Source organism: Trachinotus anak, unplaced genomic scaffold, assembly GCF_046630095.1.
Source record: "Trachinotus anak isolate AG129_WGS33_773 ecotype Australia unplaced genomic scaffold, CSIRO_AGI_Tana_v1 ptg000011l, whole genome shotgun sequence".
Lineage (NCBI taxonomy): Eukaryota > Metazoa > Chordata > Actinopteri > Carangiformes > Carangidae > Trachinotus > Trachinotus anak.
The window spans coordinates 30,319,939-30,336,436 of NW_027273862.1; the positions used below are offsets into that span (position 1 = coordinate 30,319,939).

Here is a 16,498-nt window from a genome sequence, read left to right on the forward strand (position 1 = left end):
TATGTCGTTTACATTGACACAGACCAAATGGTAAAAAAAAAACCCAAATGAAATGATAAAATATTTCAGCTGTATTTCTGCTTTATTTGAGCAGATTTCAGGATCTTTCTCTTTTGGACCGTTACAGTTAAATCTAAGTGTGTTTCGAACACATTATTGCTTTTATAGCACTGACAGTGTGTTTCTGTGAGGACACATCAGTCCTGATGGTATATTTTTTACTGCTCTGGACTCAGGATTTACGTGTTGAGAAGATTTCGGGGTTTTGTCGTTGTATGCTGGATTGCTGTTTGACCTTAATCAGCTCCACTCAGACTTTTAAAGACGGAAACATCCACTGAGTTGTGTTTCCCCGTGTGTTTCCTCGGTCTGTCTGATGTGCTGCTGGTTTGAAAATGGAATTGGATGCACTTTTTTTTGTGTGTCCTTTAAACATATGTCTATAGTTATGTTTCCAATTAAATTGCAAATGGAAGTCTGAGCGGTTTGCTCTTGAAGATCTCCTCGAGGAACCTGGATCTGCGGCGTCATGGTCTGTGTGGCGGTTTCTGGTTGTTCCCTCGGGCACTGTTTACATAAAGGTCTCACAATACAGATCAAAGTAAAGTGTGTGTGTGTAGAAAAATACATCTGAAGAGTTTTATGATCTTTAAGTTAAGGCAGGAAACTTTCACATTGATCATCTTTAAACAGGATCCTTTTAAAACAACATATACTTCTCTGCTGTCGCTCCTGTCCTTGGGAAACAGCTGCAGACTTGGTGTCGTAGCAACTGGCACTGAAGTAAACTTGTTCACTCTTGGTTCCTTAAGCAGGGACTCACTGCTGTAGAGGAAGAGTGAAGTGGAGGAGTCTGCTGTGAGCAGGAGCAGGAGAGCTGGTGTTCCAGGGAGCAGTCTTATGCTAGCCTGGTGCTGGGAGCCTTGTTGCTCCTGGAAGGAGGTCCACGAGGAGAGGGGCTTGTTGCCTCTTGGAGATCCAGGAGGAGAAGAGCTTCCATTTAGCAGCTGTGCTGACCTGATTCTGGAGCCTTGTTACTCCCACCATGTGGGCCAGAGAGAAGAGAGAGAACAAAGGGCTCAGCTGGTTTTATTGTCTGGTGACACCTTGGGTCACATGTCACCCAGTGGCCAACACTCACTGGTCAGTAAGAGTCTGTATGGGAGGTACCCATCAGGTGTGAAAAGTGGAGGATTGTGGGGAATGATGTTCACAGGCCCTTCCTTTGTCTGTAGAACAAAGGAAGATGTGGTCTCCCCCACCCTGAATGGTCTGAGTCCCAACAACGTGGTCTAAGAAGCCCTTTATAACCGTCGTAGACCACAAAGGCTGAACCGAACTGAGACGGTCTGGCTTACAGATTTAAAGGAGGCTTCAAAATGAGACGGTCTAGTCGCGAAGCTGTGTTGAATCAGTTTTAAAAATGCAGCCTCTGAAGGAGTTGGGTGTTTTCATGGGTGTGACGACAGAAAACAAAATACAGAATATCACCAGACTCATGTTAAACCAGAAGGAAAAGGTAAAGATGGTAGATGGTCGGAGCTATTTGTAAGTTTTGCTCTCGCTACATAGCTAACGTTAGCATTAACAGCTGTTTACTTACCAGTTTAGAAGAAACTTTGTGAGTTCAGCTTCAAACTTCATTCCTTTACTCACCAACATCTGTCTCCAGAGGTGCAAAGCAACCCCAGTGTTAACTCTTGTTGCTATCACGTCTTTTCTTCTACTGAAGTTAGCATGCTAACCGGCTAGCCTCGGCCCGTCTTGATACTTTCCGACAGTGACTCACTGTGGCCTCCAATCTGCCCTGAAGACATGATGTATTATAACCTCTTGTCTTGTAAACGCAACAATGGCCGTAGCTCTTCAGTCACCACCAAGAAACAATGTTCAACGCCAAAGAAATTTAAAATGGGCCCTTTAAGGTGGCGTTAGTCAAAATGTCGGCCGGGAACCTCTTGACCTTGACGTCTCTCTTTCTTTCTGTTTCTCAGGAGGAATCCTCTTCACTTTCATTTCATCACCGACACAGTAGCCAATCGTATCCTGAGCTCTCTGTTCCAGTCCTGGATGGTGCCGTCTGTGCAAGTCAGCTTCTACGATGCAAATGAACTCAAGGTAAGAGCACAAACACACACACACACACACACCTCGTCATGAACACACCATGTCAGCCCTCATCCGAACACCTCCACATATCCCTGTTTGCTGCTCTCTGTGAGGACAAAGGTGAGTCAAAGTCAGATCCTACATTTAACATATCAAAGGAAAATCTCGTCCGTCCGCCGCAGCAGCGAGTTGTGAGGATGCGGAGACGAGTCGAGTTAAATGTGTTTATAAATCTCCTTCAACAGAAGAGATTCGCCTCAAAGCGGCATCAAAGAGCGAGAGACATCAATACAGAGACGGTGCGGGGCGGATACATCACTAACTCTGCAACAGGAGGTCGCAGCTCGAGTCTCTTGTGTCAGATCATGTCACATTAACAGATCAGAGCATCCTTAAAGCTGCATCAGTCTTTACTGGCTGTTGCTTCAGGATGTGGTCAAGGGGTCAAGCTTCAGTTTAGCCTCATTTTCAAACTGACGGCCAAACTTCACGTTGAAGTTAGTCATGTCAAACTGATATCTAAACAATGTCTGATGTTTATGATAGACTAGAAACACATTTCACAACCACGCCACAGCCTGAGAAGTGACCCTGGAGCAGATGGATAAAGTCCTCTCTTCTGTTACTGTTAATGTAGTGGACATGGTATGTAGTGGTATCTGGCACAATACAGATGTTATGAAGATGATAGTTTCCATAGTTTATTATATTACCATCTTTTTATTATCTTATGATCAATGGTGGAAGAAGTACTCACATCTTTTACTTCTGTTAAATTAGCAGTACCACAGAGTAGAGGTACAATTAAAAGTCCTCCATTTTAAATTTTACTTAAAGTTCCATATTTTACTCACTTCTGTGTTTTATTTGAAGTGTTGATCTCCACCAGAAGATATTTTTGTAGTTTTAAGAACCAAAACCCATCTCAGTGTAGTTTTACATCTCCTCTCTCAGGCTTCTCTCTGGAGCTCTAGTCACAACAGTCAGCGAATCAGAAGAGAGGATCTGAGAGTTTTCTGAGTGGTCCAATAAAAATATAGCAGATTTCAGATAAACACTCGGAGGAACCAAATCCTGCAAAGGTTGGATGGTGGGCCCAGGTGGGCGGGCCTTGGGGCATGGCTGACTGCTTTGTTGTGACATCACAAAGTTGCAGAAGTCCTGACGGCTGGTTTTAAGGCTCAGTGTCTGAATACAGGCTGTGTGCATTTCTCTGTGGACTGAGGCTTTGATACTTTCACAGTATTAATATAGAACCTAGACCTGCTTTATAATCACAAACACATGGGCCATGTCTCAACTAAATAACTACAGTTATTAGGGTTCTTCCTCTGGGGACCATGAACGTTGATACAAAGCCTCGTCGAAATGTAGCCATGAGTTTGTGACACCTTGTTGTGTGGGGGGGGGCATGAATATCCACAGCAGAGTTTAATGACAGCCTGTGTCTGTGGTGGTTTAGAAGTCTGATGGAAAAACAGAGAGAGATTCATGTGATCATACACAATGAAAAAAAAAAAATCCCTCCCTCTCTTTCTCCCTTTGTATTTTGCCAAAAGTTCTTCTTATTAATTCAAATCCATTCATTTATTCAACTGTACCCTCAGAGAAATGAAGTGAGGAACCAGAGCCCTGTTCTCCAAGTGTTCTGAGGTTACACATAACAAAAACACGTTAACATATGCACCACAAGATTAAAGCAAAGCATAGTACATGACGCACAAGGTTATTACCTGACAGCAGTGCACCATGTTTCCTAATGTTTTCCAAGGGAAACCTTGTATCTGTATCATGACCTGACTCATTGTGAGCTGCAGACTCACACCCTTAAAGTTAAAAGCTCGACAATCGCCACAAGGGCGGTTACAAGGTTTTCACTTGACGGCAACAATAGGTGATGGAGGTGGAGGAGCTGCGGAAAACTCGTTTTGTCCCAAAGTCGAGTGACACTTCAGCACAAAAACCCAGCATCATTTCTTTTAACGTAAAGCTGATGAATGTGCTCTCACAGTGACAGGGAATGTAAGGAGCAGCATGAGTAAGTTAGTGTGTGTGTGTGTGTGTGTGTGTGTGTGTGTGTGTGTGTGTGTGTGTGTGTGTGTGTGTGTTCAACTCCAACCTGCATCTCCATCCTTCACATCATCACATTCTCCTCCCTCACAGTCTTTGTGCTGAACAATGAGTCCTTTCAGATGCTGCGACCTGCACCCTCTCTCTCTCTCTCTCTCTCTCTGGTTTCCATTAACTCACATTAATCCAAAGAAAACAGCCGAGACTTTAAGCCGATTATATTTGCAGATGATGCACTTATGCAGATCCAATTACTGTGAATCAAGAGAATTAATTAAAAGACATTATTTGCAGTGTCACAAAAAAAAAAACCACACACACTGAGTCTTTGCTAAACTATGCTGAATGTAGCTTTGTGTTAGCCCACATGCAGAACACTGCACATGTATAATGAACAGTGCAGTGACAGTTTACCTGTTAAAGAGAAAAGAAAATTAGACGGTAAACAAATCATCCTGAGATTGTTTTCCTCTTTGTCGTTTCAGTCCGAGGTGTCGTGGATACCCAACAAGCACTATTCAGGTATTTACGGCTTGATGAAGCTGACGCTAACCAAAGCTCTGCCCTCCGACCTGTCAAAGGTCATCGTCCTGGACACGGACATCACCTTCGCCACCGACATCGCTGAGCTCTGGGGCATCTTTAGGAAGTTCACAGGTGAGACAGTGAACTCTGAAGAGAAGTGAGAGAGGTCAGGTCAGGCAAAGCAGTCGCAGTGACCGCCACATGCATGAGGATTTCCTGCACGACACTTCCTGTCACCACTAGGTGGCGATATGAGTGTGACTGAATATGAGCATATAGATGTGTTCAGGCCGGGACGCTTATAAAACACAGAAAGTCTGAGGCCTATTGGACAATGCATGCCAGCACTAGAGTGAGTTGATTTCTCATGGCGAATCATCAGAATATTCGCCACGCCACAGGTGGCGGGGATCTCCAGCCAAAACTCAAAAGCTTTGCAATTGAACATTGCAAAGGTGTTAAGATGACATCCCCAAAAAATGGCGGACTTCCTGTTTGGTTTAGAGTATGGGTGCAATGTGATCTGATGAAGACTGAACAAAGTAATGAGGAGGGATTTTAAAAAGTGTCCAACAGGTGATTAAGTATAGAAAAAAAGTAGGTCTCTTACTCCAGTTTTAGCTAATTTGTGATTTGATTTTAAACCAAAGCTGACTGACCACGGTCGCCGCTGAGCCTGGTCTTATGACACGTGTTCACCTGAATACACGTGAAGTGGTGACTGTTGCTAAGCAACAAGCGTCACTCTTACGTTGACCTTCAAAACAAGCTGAAAGAATCTTTCTCCTTTTGACGCCTGTTCATTGTTTATTCTGTAAACAAGACGCACTGCTGTCCTTGTTTTTCTTCCTGGTTGTGCAATTAATATTTTTCCTGCTACTGTTACCATGGATACTAGTCTGACTTTGCGACTTACATCTGCTCCATGCTAGATGTAAAAGTTACACTCAGGCTCAACACATAGAGAGCTGAAGTCTAATGGCGTGTCTCTGCTGAGGGTACCGGTTCAGCACCCATACTTGGTAGGCGGGGTGTATACCAGATGGCGAAAGCCACGTCAGCAAGATGAGTAGCGTGACATCATAAAGGTGCGACAACAAAGAACACAACATGGGATAAGTGACGGTCTAGCCTGGTCTAGCTCCACCCTTTAGGCACCGTACCATTATGCTTGGTACCCCAACGCAAGGGCGCCAAGAAATGGTACGGTACGGGTCGGTTGTTTTGGAACCATTAACTGCGTACCGTACCGTACTATACTGAACTGTACCGCTCGGTGGAAACGAGCCATAAGTGATGCACTGGTCATAACTTGACTTATTATAGTTTTTTTCCTGATCAGCAATTGGTTGCTTTGTTTGCAGATAAGCAGGTGATTGGTCTGGTGGAGAACCAGAGTGACTGGTACCTGGGGAACTTGTGGAAGAACCACAAACCCTGGCCTGCACTGGGACGAGGCTTCAACACAGGTAACAAATCCTGACTGCCTGGCTGGAGACGGTTAAAGGTTTTCACAGCAGACGTTCACATCCTGACTGGTCCGTCCACTGTCATGTGACCACACACCAAACACCTGCTGCTTTTTCCCGCAGGCGTCATCCTTCTCTACCTGGAGCGACTGCGGCGAATCGGTTGGGAGCAGATGTGGCGGCTGACGGCAGAGAGGGAGCTAATGAGCATGCTCAGTACATCGCTTGCAGATCAGGTCAGACACACACACACACACACACACACACACACACACAGAAATACGCCAAAGACAACACAAAACATTGAGTTTTGAAGATTTGAGCAAACCATGAAACGCATCAGTCACATTCAGAGGCGACGCAGTAAAAGTGAGTTTTGATTTGATTTCTCAGAGAAGCAGCTGCAAGAGTGCAATTATTCAGTTTGACATACAAGGTTTTAATATAAGAGCGCAGAGGATGAGATATTCAGAGATACACTGTAGGTGTATGAATGTTTTTCTAAGAAATGTTGATACTGCTGTTTTGTAATTGAATATAAACATGCAGAGATTTAGAGACTTCATTTATCACTGCACAAGAGTTTTCAACTCCATCTTATGGTCTTCATCAATCTATGATTTTCAAGGTCAACAATGAACATTAAAGGTCCAATATTGTTGATCTCCATCAGAAGATATATTTGTGGCTTTAAGAACCAGACACCATCTCAGTGCAGTTTTACATCTCCTCTCTCAGGCTTCTCCCTGCTGCAGGTCAGTGAGCCAATCAGAAGAGAGGATCTAAGCCTCTCCTCTGATTGGCTGACTGTTTTCTGAGTGAAATAGAGCAGATTTCAGTTAGACACTCAGAGAAACCAAATCCTGCAAGGTTGGCTGCTGGGTCCTCACAATATTAATATAGAATCTAGACCTGCTTTATAATCAAAAAACACATGGACATCTACCTTTAGACTGTGTGGAGCTTTAATGCTCAGTGACACACTCACATAGCTAAATAAAGTGTCAGTTGCAACATAACGTGGAATTAGATAAATGCCATTTTCAGGTTCATGTAAAGAGCCAAGAAATCACAGCTCTCCCTCAGAGGGTTTGACAGCATGTGACAGCCTCCATCTACACACTCCAGCACCAATGAGGAAACCAGTGAAAAAAACATCTGTTAGAGCAGTGAATCAGCTTATTGGATTTTATGGATCAAATAAAAGCTCAGTTTTATTTGTTAAATAGTTTGTTTGAAGCAGTTTTAAATAGACTTGAATTTATTGTCTGATACCAAAACTTCAATACTTTGCTGTGAGGAATTTATTAAAAAAAAGCAGCCAGAACTGTAGATTAGAAACCATCAGAGTAAAGAGTGAGGAACAAGAGTACAGAATACAGGAGTCCATGTCTCCAGACTCCAGTCCAGGTCCTCAACAGATTCATGTCCTTCCAGAACTGCTGTTCTTTGTTCTGAGGGCCGATTTCTTTTTGATCTGAGCTCCATCCTCGCACTTTATCTGTCAGTCTTGTCACACACCCAGTGGTTACAGTGTGTTTATTGAGCTTTGACCGTGATTGTATATTAAAAGGCACAATGCAGCCTGCGCACAAGGAAGCCAGCCTTTGTGAAACTGCTGGTGCAGATTGTAAAAATCAAAGCTGAGGCCGCCGTGACTCGTGCTTCAGGGAGAGAACCCAGCGCAGCTGCTCTAGCTGTTGATGACGCTGTGTCTGTCTGTCTGTCTGTCTGTCTGTGCAGGACATCTTCAATGCCTTCATCAAGCAGAACCCGGTCCTGGTGCACCAGCTGCCCTGCTTCTGGAACGTCCAGCTGTCTGATCACACGCGCTCTGAGCAGTGCTACACCGAGGTGTCCGACCTCAAGGTGCGCACACACACACACACACGCACACACACACACCATCGATTATTTACTGCTGGGCTCAGAGAGCTGACATCGTCATCCAGAGACACTTCACAGAGAGAAAGAAACAACAACAAAACAAAACACCATGAAAGCATCTGGAGGGAAACAGAAATGATGAAATATCACAGAAGGTTTTGATCAAACCAGTTCAAGTCAAAGAGCTGCATTTAAAATCTGGTGTTAGCAACAAAGTGGATGTCTGTATTAATTCTAAAAGAAATGCTGGAGAATTAAATTATTAACATACACCATAATGGTAATTCTCAAATATAGAAATAAAGAATGAATGAACTGAGGTTTTCACCATCTTCTCTCCAATTTTTTTTTTCCCAATAAATGCAGAGATTAGATGATCGCCCACAGGTTAGAAAAGTTCTGGGTAAATCCTCCCAAGCTCACTGTTAATAACACTGTCGTTTCAAAGATAAAAAGACAGAAGATATTTAAGCAGTTTAGTGGCAGAACCTTTAAAGTCTGATGAGTGTGGGGAACGTGCTGAGTCACCTGTCTTGCTGTGGCGTCAGGTGATCCACTGGAACTCTCCAAAGAAGCTCCGTGTGAAGAACAAGCACGTGGAGTTCTTCAGAAACCTCTACCTGACCTTCCTGGAGTACGACGGAAACCTGCTGAGACGAGAGCTGTTCGGCTGCCCAAGTCAGGCCAGTCCAGACACCGTCCAGGTGAGACACACATAGATTTACATGACACGTATTTGGGGGGGGGGGGGGGGGGGGGTTTGATGACGATTCATTTTAAACATGACACAAACATTTTCAGACAGGATCCAAAAATCAATTATCATTTGGTGGGATGTCAGTTTGCTTGCTGAGTGTGGTTGCCATGGTAATGCAGTCTCAGCTCAGGTTCTTCAAATCATGATTACAATCCAAATGAATTGAATTGGGTTGAATTGGTTGTGGTGTGTTTAAGAGTGGGAAAGATTAAAAAAAAGAAAACAAACTGAAACTTTGATTTTAAACGAAAATGCGAGAGAATTGTTGGGTCTGAAGCTGCAGGTGGGAACAACAGAGTTTATCTAAAAACACTTTCCTCAGAGAGACACGCTGAGTTTGTTGCTTCAGACGTCTGTGCATCATCCTGCAGGGCTTTGATTTCTGTCGTTCTGTATCCCGCAGCTGCAGAGGGCGCTGGAGGAGCTGGACGAGGACGATCAGTGCTACGACTTCCGGCGGGAGCGGCTCACGGTTCACCGTGTGCACCTCTACTTCCTGCAGTACGAGTACACGCCCACCGAGGACGACACCGACATCACACTGGTGGCCCAGCTCTCCATGGACAGGTACCCGACCAGTGAACCCAGAACCACCAGCGTCACCGTCACTGATTCAGACACTTTGTCGATTATCACTGAGGTTTAAAGTTTGATCTCACCATTTAGGAGCTTTCTACCACATCATGTGACATGCATCAGGCCAGGTCAGGGAACTGTAGACGTTAAAGTCGCCGTGTTTTTCTGAGCACGTTAAGGATTTCCATTTTTTAACATCAACACTTCCATAACAACCAGGCAAACACCACCTGCTGATGAAGACCATATGCTATGTTTGAAAGCTCTGGAACAGCTTGTACAATTGTCTTATGCAAGATTATTTTCTCAACACAGCTACTTTTGTTTCCTGGGATTTTTGGCAGAAAAATGGTTAAAAAATAACACAATGGCGCTAGATTTTAAAATTACAGTCTTTGTTAAGGTTGAAATAAGTAAAGTCACTTGTTAAACAAAATGTCAAAGATTCTCCATTTATTTCATCTCCAGTGTGTTTTTCTCTGTTTTGTATCATTGTAATCTGAATATCTTTGGGTTTGGACTCTAGAGACTTCCCATGGTTTTGTTTTTGAATATTGTTTTCTCACATTTAATTGAATACTTTTAAAAAACTGGAGAAAGTATTTGTTAGTGAAACTAATGTTAAGTTGTGTCTCTAACTACCGCCTCAGGCTGCAGATGCTGGAGGCCATCTGTAAGCACTGGGAGGGCCCCATCAGCCTGGCACTCTACATGTCCGACGCTGAGGCTCAGCAGTTCCTGCGCTACGCCCAGGCCTCCGAGGTCCTCAAGAACCGCAAGAACGTTGGCTACCACATCGTCTACAAGGAGGGCCAGTTCTACCCGGTCAACCTGGTGAGGAACGTGGCCCTTAAGAACGCCAACACGCCATACGTGTTCCTGACCGATGTGGACTTCCTGCCCATGTACGGTCTCTACGATTACCTCAGGTAAGACCAGCTGCTGTCCTCCATTACTGACGTCACAAATGCAGAAGCTGAGGTTTAGGTATAGACTTTGGCTGGGACACTGAAGGACAGTCAGACTTGTCCTGAAGACACTCCAGTGTTGTCTTGGCTGTTTGCTTGCGTCACTGTGAAGGGTGTTCACCAGAGTTTGAAGCGCTGCACAGAGACTTTTTGTCTCTGGGTCTCAGAGACCTGTAAATGCTGTTTGACAAACTCCAGCAGGCTGTCATATGACTTCTAGTCAAATTGGATTGCTGGACCTGGTCCTGCTGAGGTGGTTGTGCTTCCAGCAGGTTCATCTCTGCGGAGGACTCCTGAAGCTTCTGAAGCTCCAGGTTCTCGATCACACCTTGGACTAGTTCCTCAGTTTTCTAGGAACAGTCCTGGTAGATCCAACTCAGTTACTGAGGGGGACACTCAAAACTTTAGAAACTGTTTTATACCCTTAACCTGATCAGTATCTGACCACAGTTTTATCAGTGAGGTCTATAAAGAGTTCCTTGGAGTTCATGGTTTATTTTTTGTCCTGACACGCAATGTGAATTGTAGGACCTTATTAAACAAGCTTTTCTAAACTATGTTGAGTTAATTGACTTTACCACAGGTGAACTGAAACCATGTTTTAGACACAGTTAAGGATGAACCTGACCACAGTTTGGAGCCACAGCAAAGGGTCTCATTCTTAAATTTCTAAAGACATGTTTTCACCTTGTCAGTCTGGGTTATTAAAGAGAGACTGACGAGCAACAGTGAAGTGAAGAGGTGTGAATCCTACCCTGAAGCCGCTGTGAGTTGTGTCACCCCCAGTTTAAGACATGAACACTGTAGATCTTACCTGTCAGTGGTTGCTCCTGCTGTTCAGCTGCAGCTCAACGTCTGTTTGCTCCATGCAGAAAGTCTGTGGTGCAGCTGGACATGGCTCACACTAAGAAGGCTCTGGTGGTCCCAGCTTTCGAGACACTGCGGTACCGTCTGTCCTTCCCCAAATCCAAAGCCGAGCTGCTCTCCATGCTGGACATGGGCACTCTCTACACCTTCAGGTACCTGAATGTGAATTCAAAATCGACTCGATGAGTCGAGGAAATGAGGAGATCATCATTTAACCTTTTACACTCTCTCTCTTTCCAGGTATCATGTGTGGCCCAAAGGTCACGCTCCTACCAACTATGCCAAATGGCGAACAGCCACCACCCCCTACAAGGTGGAGTGGGAGCCGGACTTTGAACCGTACGTTGTGGTGAGACGAGACTGTCCAGAGTACGACCAGCGCTTTGTGGGCTTTGGCTGGAACAAGGTGTCCCATATCATGGAGCTGGACGCACAGGTAAAAAACTTTTTGTTTTGTGCACAGTCTGAACTGTGTGGATGCTTGTCTTTAGCTCTAATGCACAGTTTTTGTGCCTCCACGCCGGCACCAGTCAGAACCAGAAGCGTATTGTTATCTCAGTTAACACTTTGATGGAACTTCTTCAGATTTGGCACAAACATTCAACTGGGCTCAAGGATGAAGTGATTGGATTTTGGTGGTCAAAGTGACCTCCCAAACATGATTTTGGCCTTATGAACGCAATATCTCAAGAACTCCTAAAGGGAATCCCTTCAAACTTGGCTCAAATGTCCACTTTTGTGGTTGAAGGTCAAAGGTCAAGTTCAATGTGACCTCACAAAACACTTCAGCCATTACTCAAGCCTTCACACAGCAATTATGACAAAATTTCACACAAATGGGGTGCCTCGGTGACTCACCTGGTAGAGCGCATAGCATTAAGCCTTAGTCCTAACCACAGAGGCCCGGGATTGGAGTCCGACCCGCAGCCCTTTGCTTGCATGTCATCGCCTCTCTCTCTCTCCAACTTTCCCGTCTCTCTCTCACTGTACCTATAAATAAAGGCATAAAAAGCCATACAATAATAATAATTTTAAAAAACACACACAAATGGTTCATATTTTATGTGACTCTGGATAAACAGGGATGTAATCTGAAACTAATCAGAGTCGCGGAGGCATACAACTCTGAGGTGGTAATTCTAGTTTAAAATCAGCAACTTTAAGGAGGCAATCCATCATCTGGAAAAAGGAACTCTAAACATTATTGTCTTGTAATGATAATGAACCATTAAATATACATGAAACCACTTTATCACCCCATTTCTCTCATGATAACTTTAATGATTTCTTTTTGTTGTGTGGATTTAACCAACAGCGCTGTAATAATATAAGTAGTTTTTCAGATTCTGATCCTAGTATCAGAGATGCCTCTGATCCTGTGAGTCAACCAGTCTCTATAAACTTTATAGTTTCACACTCAGATGAAACAGTCTTCCTGAGAATCAGTTCTTCTTCACTGCTCTAAAATGGCCTGTGTAGCCGACACAGGAAGTTGTGTTGTGCAGCCGCTGGCAGCTACTGTTAAAGAGCAGCAAAGAAGAAATGATGTCAGGTAAACAGTGACCCAGACTAGCATTTATGGCTTTGGTCACATGATGCTGCTCAGCCAATCACTGCAACCCAAGACAAGAGACAGTCAGAGAGAGAAGTCAGAGCCTCAGCACATGACATCTGCAGAGTTTAAATTCTTTTTCCACATGTTGTCGAGTATGAAAAAAAGAAGTTAGCTGACTACTTGATTACAATGAACTAATTATTTAAACATTGTTTGTATTGAAACGACTCTGTCCCCAGCTGTTTGTCCATATAAGCAGCTGATCACTATAAGAGGTTTCCACTGTAAAAACATTGACGTTCATGCATCTCCTCATGTTTTACAAAGGGTTTAAACCTGAGCCACAAAACACCTGGAGAGAGGAGGAGAGATCAGTGATGATGAGGAAATGATGTTTGCTGCTGTGGAAATTCAAACTCATCACAATCAGATCAATGGAAACTTTGCTTTTTTTCATGAGAGTTTGTTTAGAGCCAACAACAAGTTTTGCAAACGACTTATTCAGGTTTGTGTAAAGATGGAAACCCGGAGAGGCCGATGAGAAATGCTAATTTTATCACCTCTGCCCGGTGTCATTAACCTTTCAGCTGTGTGGGAGTCTATGAATTCTTGATGTGGTGTTTGTGAAGGCGTCACGATGAGCCAAAACTGACTATCTGTTATTGAGATGAGGGAAAATAATTTCCATTTCTATTTTCTGCGCTCTCAGTTTGTTCTCCTCCCTCTTCTCAGGAGTACGACCTGATGGTCCTCCCCAACGCCTTCATGATCCACATGCCCCACGCTCCCAGCTTCGACATCTCCAAGTTCCGCTCCAGCTCCAGCTACCGCAACTGTCTGAACACGCTGAAGGATGAGTTCCACCAGGACCTGTCCAGGAAGTATGGCTCGGCCGCTCTTAAGTACCTTACCGCCCAGAGGAACATGTAAGAACCAGGACTGCTGAGAGCCAGCAGGTTCTTTGGCCCAACACCCCCCACCCCCCACCCCCCACCCCTCAACCCTGAGCTCCAGGAGCTCAGACACATACTGACACAGCTCAGGCCACATTGACGCCGAGCACGAGTGTGACAGTAAAGCTTTACAGCCCCTTCAAACATTCTCGGGCTCCCGTGCATTAACTCTCCAGTCGTCTCCACTGAGACGCGGAGACAAAAACCGGAACAGGACAGAGTGATGGTGGACTTCCTGTCGCTGGGCTGGAGGGACGACGGCAGAGCGGAGCGTGGATACCGATGGGACAAGCTTTACAGCCGGAAAATAACCATATTCTTACATTTTGTTCTGACAATCAGGGCTTTTTTCCAGAAGACATGAACCAGTCTGTCCTCATGGACATCTGGACTGTTAAATTCAAAGACACTAAATGACGGGACCCGTGTCTTTATTGGGGGGAAAAAAATTTAAAGGAGAAGACTGGAGAAAGATTTAAGCCTTATCACTTTCCATATTTCATGATATTTTCATTTTCATACTTTTCCATTTGATCTTTTTTTCCAGTGTAAATCAAACCAGTGAAAAACAAAACACTGACATTTACAGTGTTTTGATTCTGACTTTAAACAAGAATCAATTTTTCTTTTCCATTTTCTGACCTCTGGCACCTTCTGATAATCCATCACATCCCGCTCAAATGATTTCAGATCTTCTGTGGGCTTCAGGGGTGTGCTTTATGTGTGTGTGTGTGTGTGTGTGTGTGTGTGAATGTGTGTGAATGTGTGTGAATGTGTGATCCAGCTGCATCATATGGCATCTTCGACACGTTTAACCGCTTATTGTCAAAGTCATTCTGGCTTTTGTCTTGATCATATATTTGCCTGCATGTAAACAGATGCTCTACATGTTCTTTTCGCGTCAGGAAGACAGACGTCCTTCTGTCTGTTTCTTTTCGGTCGATCTTTCAGTGAGAACAGATGAATCACTGATTGGGGACCAACTCACGCGACCAACGCTGACGTCGTACAGTGAGTTGTTAGGAGTATATGAGACTGCTGCACAGCGACGAAGGGCAGGAGCTTTAAGGTTCTTGTATTTTTGTGCCATTATATCATAATGTGTCTGATTCACTGGATTTATGTGCCATCTACTGTACCACTCTACCCACAACCCCCTTCTTTTTGTTAGGTCCAACTGAAATTACAAACCTCATGAATTCAGTCTAATCTTAATCAGCTTTGATCAAGTAGCAGAAGAAAAAAAAAAATGTTTTTGAGGATCTATTTAAATCTCTAAAAAACAAAAGGTTCATGCATGTAATGTTTGAGTAGGATTTCTATGAGCCAAGCCAAGGACAGACAGATTTGTGTTGAAGCATCGAATTTGCAGCTAGTGTTTCCTGCAGCTCGAGGGTCTGAGTCAAAGGCAGCCGGACATGCTGGAGATTCTTAAACGGGACATTTGCACAACCCTGAATATCAGGGGCCAGTTCCACAAAACACCTTAAGTTAAGATAGAGTTATAAGGTGTTTTGTGCAACCGCCCTCAGACTCACAAAGGAAACTTATTGGATGAGATTTGAATCATCATAAAGACTCTGCAGTAAATCCAGCTGCTTTCATCTCTCTCTGATGCAGATTCAACAAACCAACGACGCACAACACATGTCCGCGCTTTGTCGATGTTAGCAAAGAAGCTAATATTAACCGCAGTTCACTCTGTTGACTATCAGTCGGTGACAGTTACAGTCTTATGCAAACACAGTCTTGACTGACTATATGCAAAGAAGCTGTGACCTACAGTATGTACATGTACATGTGTGTGTGTGTGGCACACAAAGTAGTTTCTGCACAGACCAAGAGGAGCTGCTGCTGTTAAACACATCACAAAGTAATTCCTTCTTTTTTTCCGATGGAAGAGCAGATCAGTTTAATGTAGCAAAAGGAAAATACACAATTCCATTTCAGTTGGACTTTAATCTTCCTGATTCCATTGTTTTTAATTTGGGTTTTGTATTGAGTTATTTTTTGGAGGATGGCTGTGTCGTTTGCCTGGTCTGTCTGGACGTGTTGCCATCACATTTAGTCTTGATCATCGCGATTCCTAATGATTCTGAGTCGGTGGCGTTAACTCTCATTTTGTCTCAAGCCAAAATCAACCAACTCCTTCAGACTCTACACTGGGGCTAATAAAGAGCTAATAAAACTGGGGATGTGACATTTTAGCCTCCTGGGGCCACTTGCAGAGCTTTAAAATTTCTCTTTAACCTCCTCATTTTTATTTCCGTTAAAAAATATTCTCATGCATCACAGCGTCCTTTTATTTCCCTGATCGCTGCCTGCATCTGGACAAAACGCAGGGAGAGAGGATGTTAAACCTCGTATGGTTTCCACTGATTTCGGAGCGGGGTATGAATCTGAGTGATGGCGTACAGACGGCTGACGGGCTCCAGTTTGTTGGGTGAGGAGTTGAGCGTGAACTGTGCCATGAAGAGCCCTGCCCCCTCCCCGCTGCCCCCGCCGCCTCCATTGACTTGTTGTTGATTGTGGTAAATGCTAGTGCCTTTGCTGTATTGTGAACTGGATATTGATTGTACTGTTGTACTGACAGGGCCTGGGGACAGTCAGGCGCTCTATTTATTATCGTTGACTCAAATCAATCATATTTTTCTATGTAAGTGCTTTAAATAAATTTGCCCTTTTTTAATCACTTTGTCTGGGTTGTTTTGTCAAATACAAACTTCTCTTCAATTAAAGCAGCGTTTCCATTGAATTAAAGT

At 44.0% G+C, this 16,498-nt stretch overlaps 1 protein-coding gene across 6 annotated transcripts in view; it reads left to right on the top strand.

Moving 5' to 3' along the window:
* Nucleotides 1-15,024, top strand: part of large2 (LARGE xylosyl- and glucuronyltransferase 2) — a 70,130-nt gene extending 55,106 nt beyond the window's left edge. For all 6 annotated transcript variants that reach the window (XM_071489831.1, XM_071489832.1, XM_071489830.1 and 3 more), the window contains 11 exons: nucleotides 1,995-2,118; nucleotides 4,665-4,836; nucleotides 6,069-6,173; nucleotides 6,297-6,409; nucleotides 7,917-8,042; nucleotides 8,609-8,764; nucleotides 9,221-9,384; nucleotides 10,044-10,322; nucleotides 11,234-11,380; nucleotides 11,469-11,664; nucleotides 13,516-15,024. In XM_071489831.1, the coding sequence (XP_071345932.1) occupies nucleotides 1,995-2,118; nucleotides 4,665-4,836; nucleotides 6,069-6,173; nucleotides 6,297-6,409; nucleotides 7,917-8,042; nucleotides 8,609-8,764; nucleotides 9,221-9,384; nucleotides 10,044-10,322; nucleotides 11,234-11,380; nucleotides 11,469-11,664; nucleotides 13,516-13,713 (1,780 nt within the window). In that variant the 3' untranslated portion in view covers nucleotides 13,714-15,024. The remainder of the gene's footprint in view (nucleotides 1-1,994; nucleotides 2,119-4,664; nucleotides 4,837-6,068; nucleotides 6,174-6,296; nucleotides 6,410-7,916; nucleotides 8,043-8,608; nucleotides 8,765-9,220; nucleotides 9,385-10,043; nucleotides 10,323-11,233; nucleotides 11,381-11,468; nucleotides 11,665-13,515) is intronic.
* The last annotated feature ends 1,474 nt before the right edge of the window (nucleotides 15,025-16,498 follow it).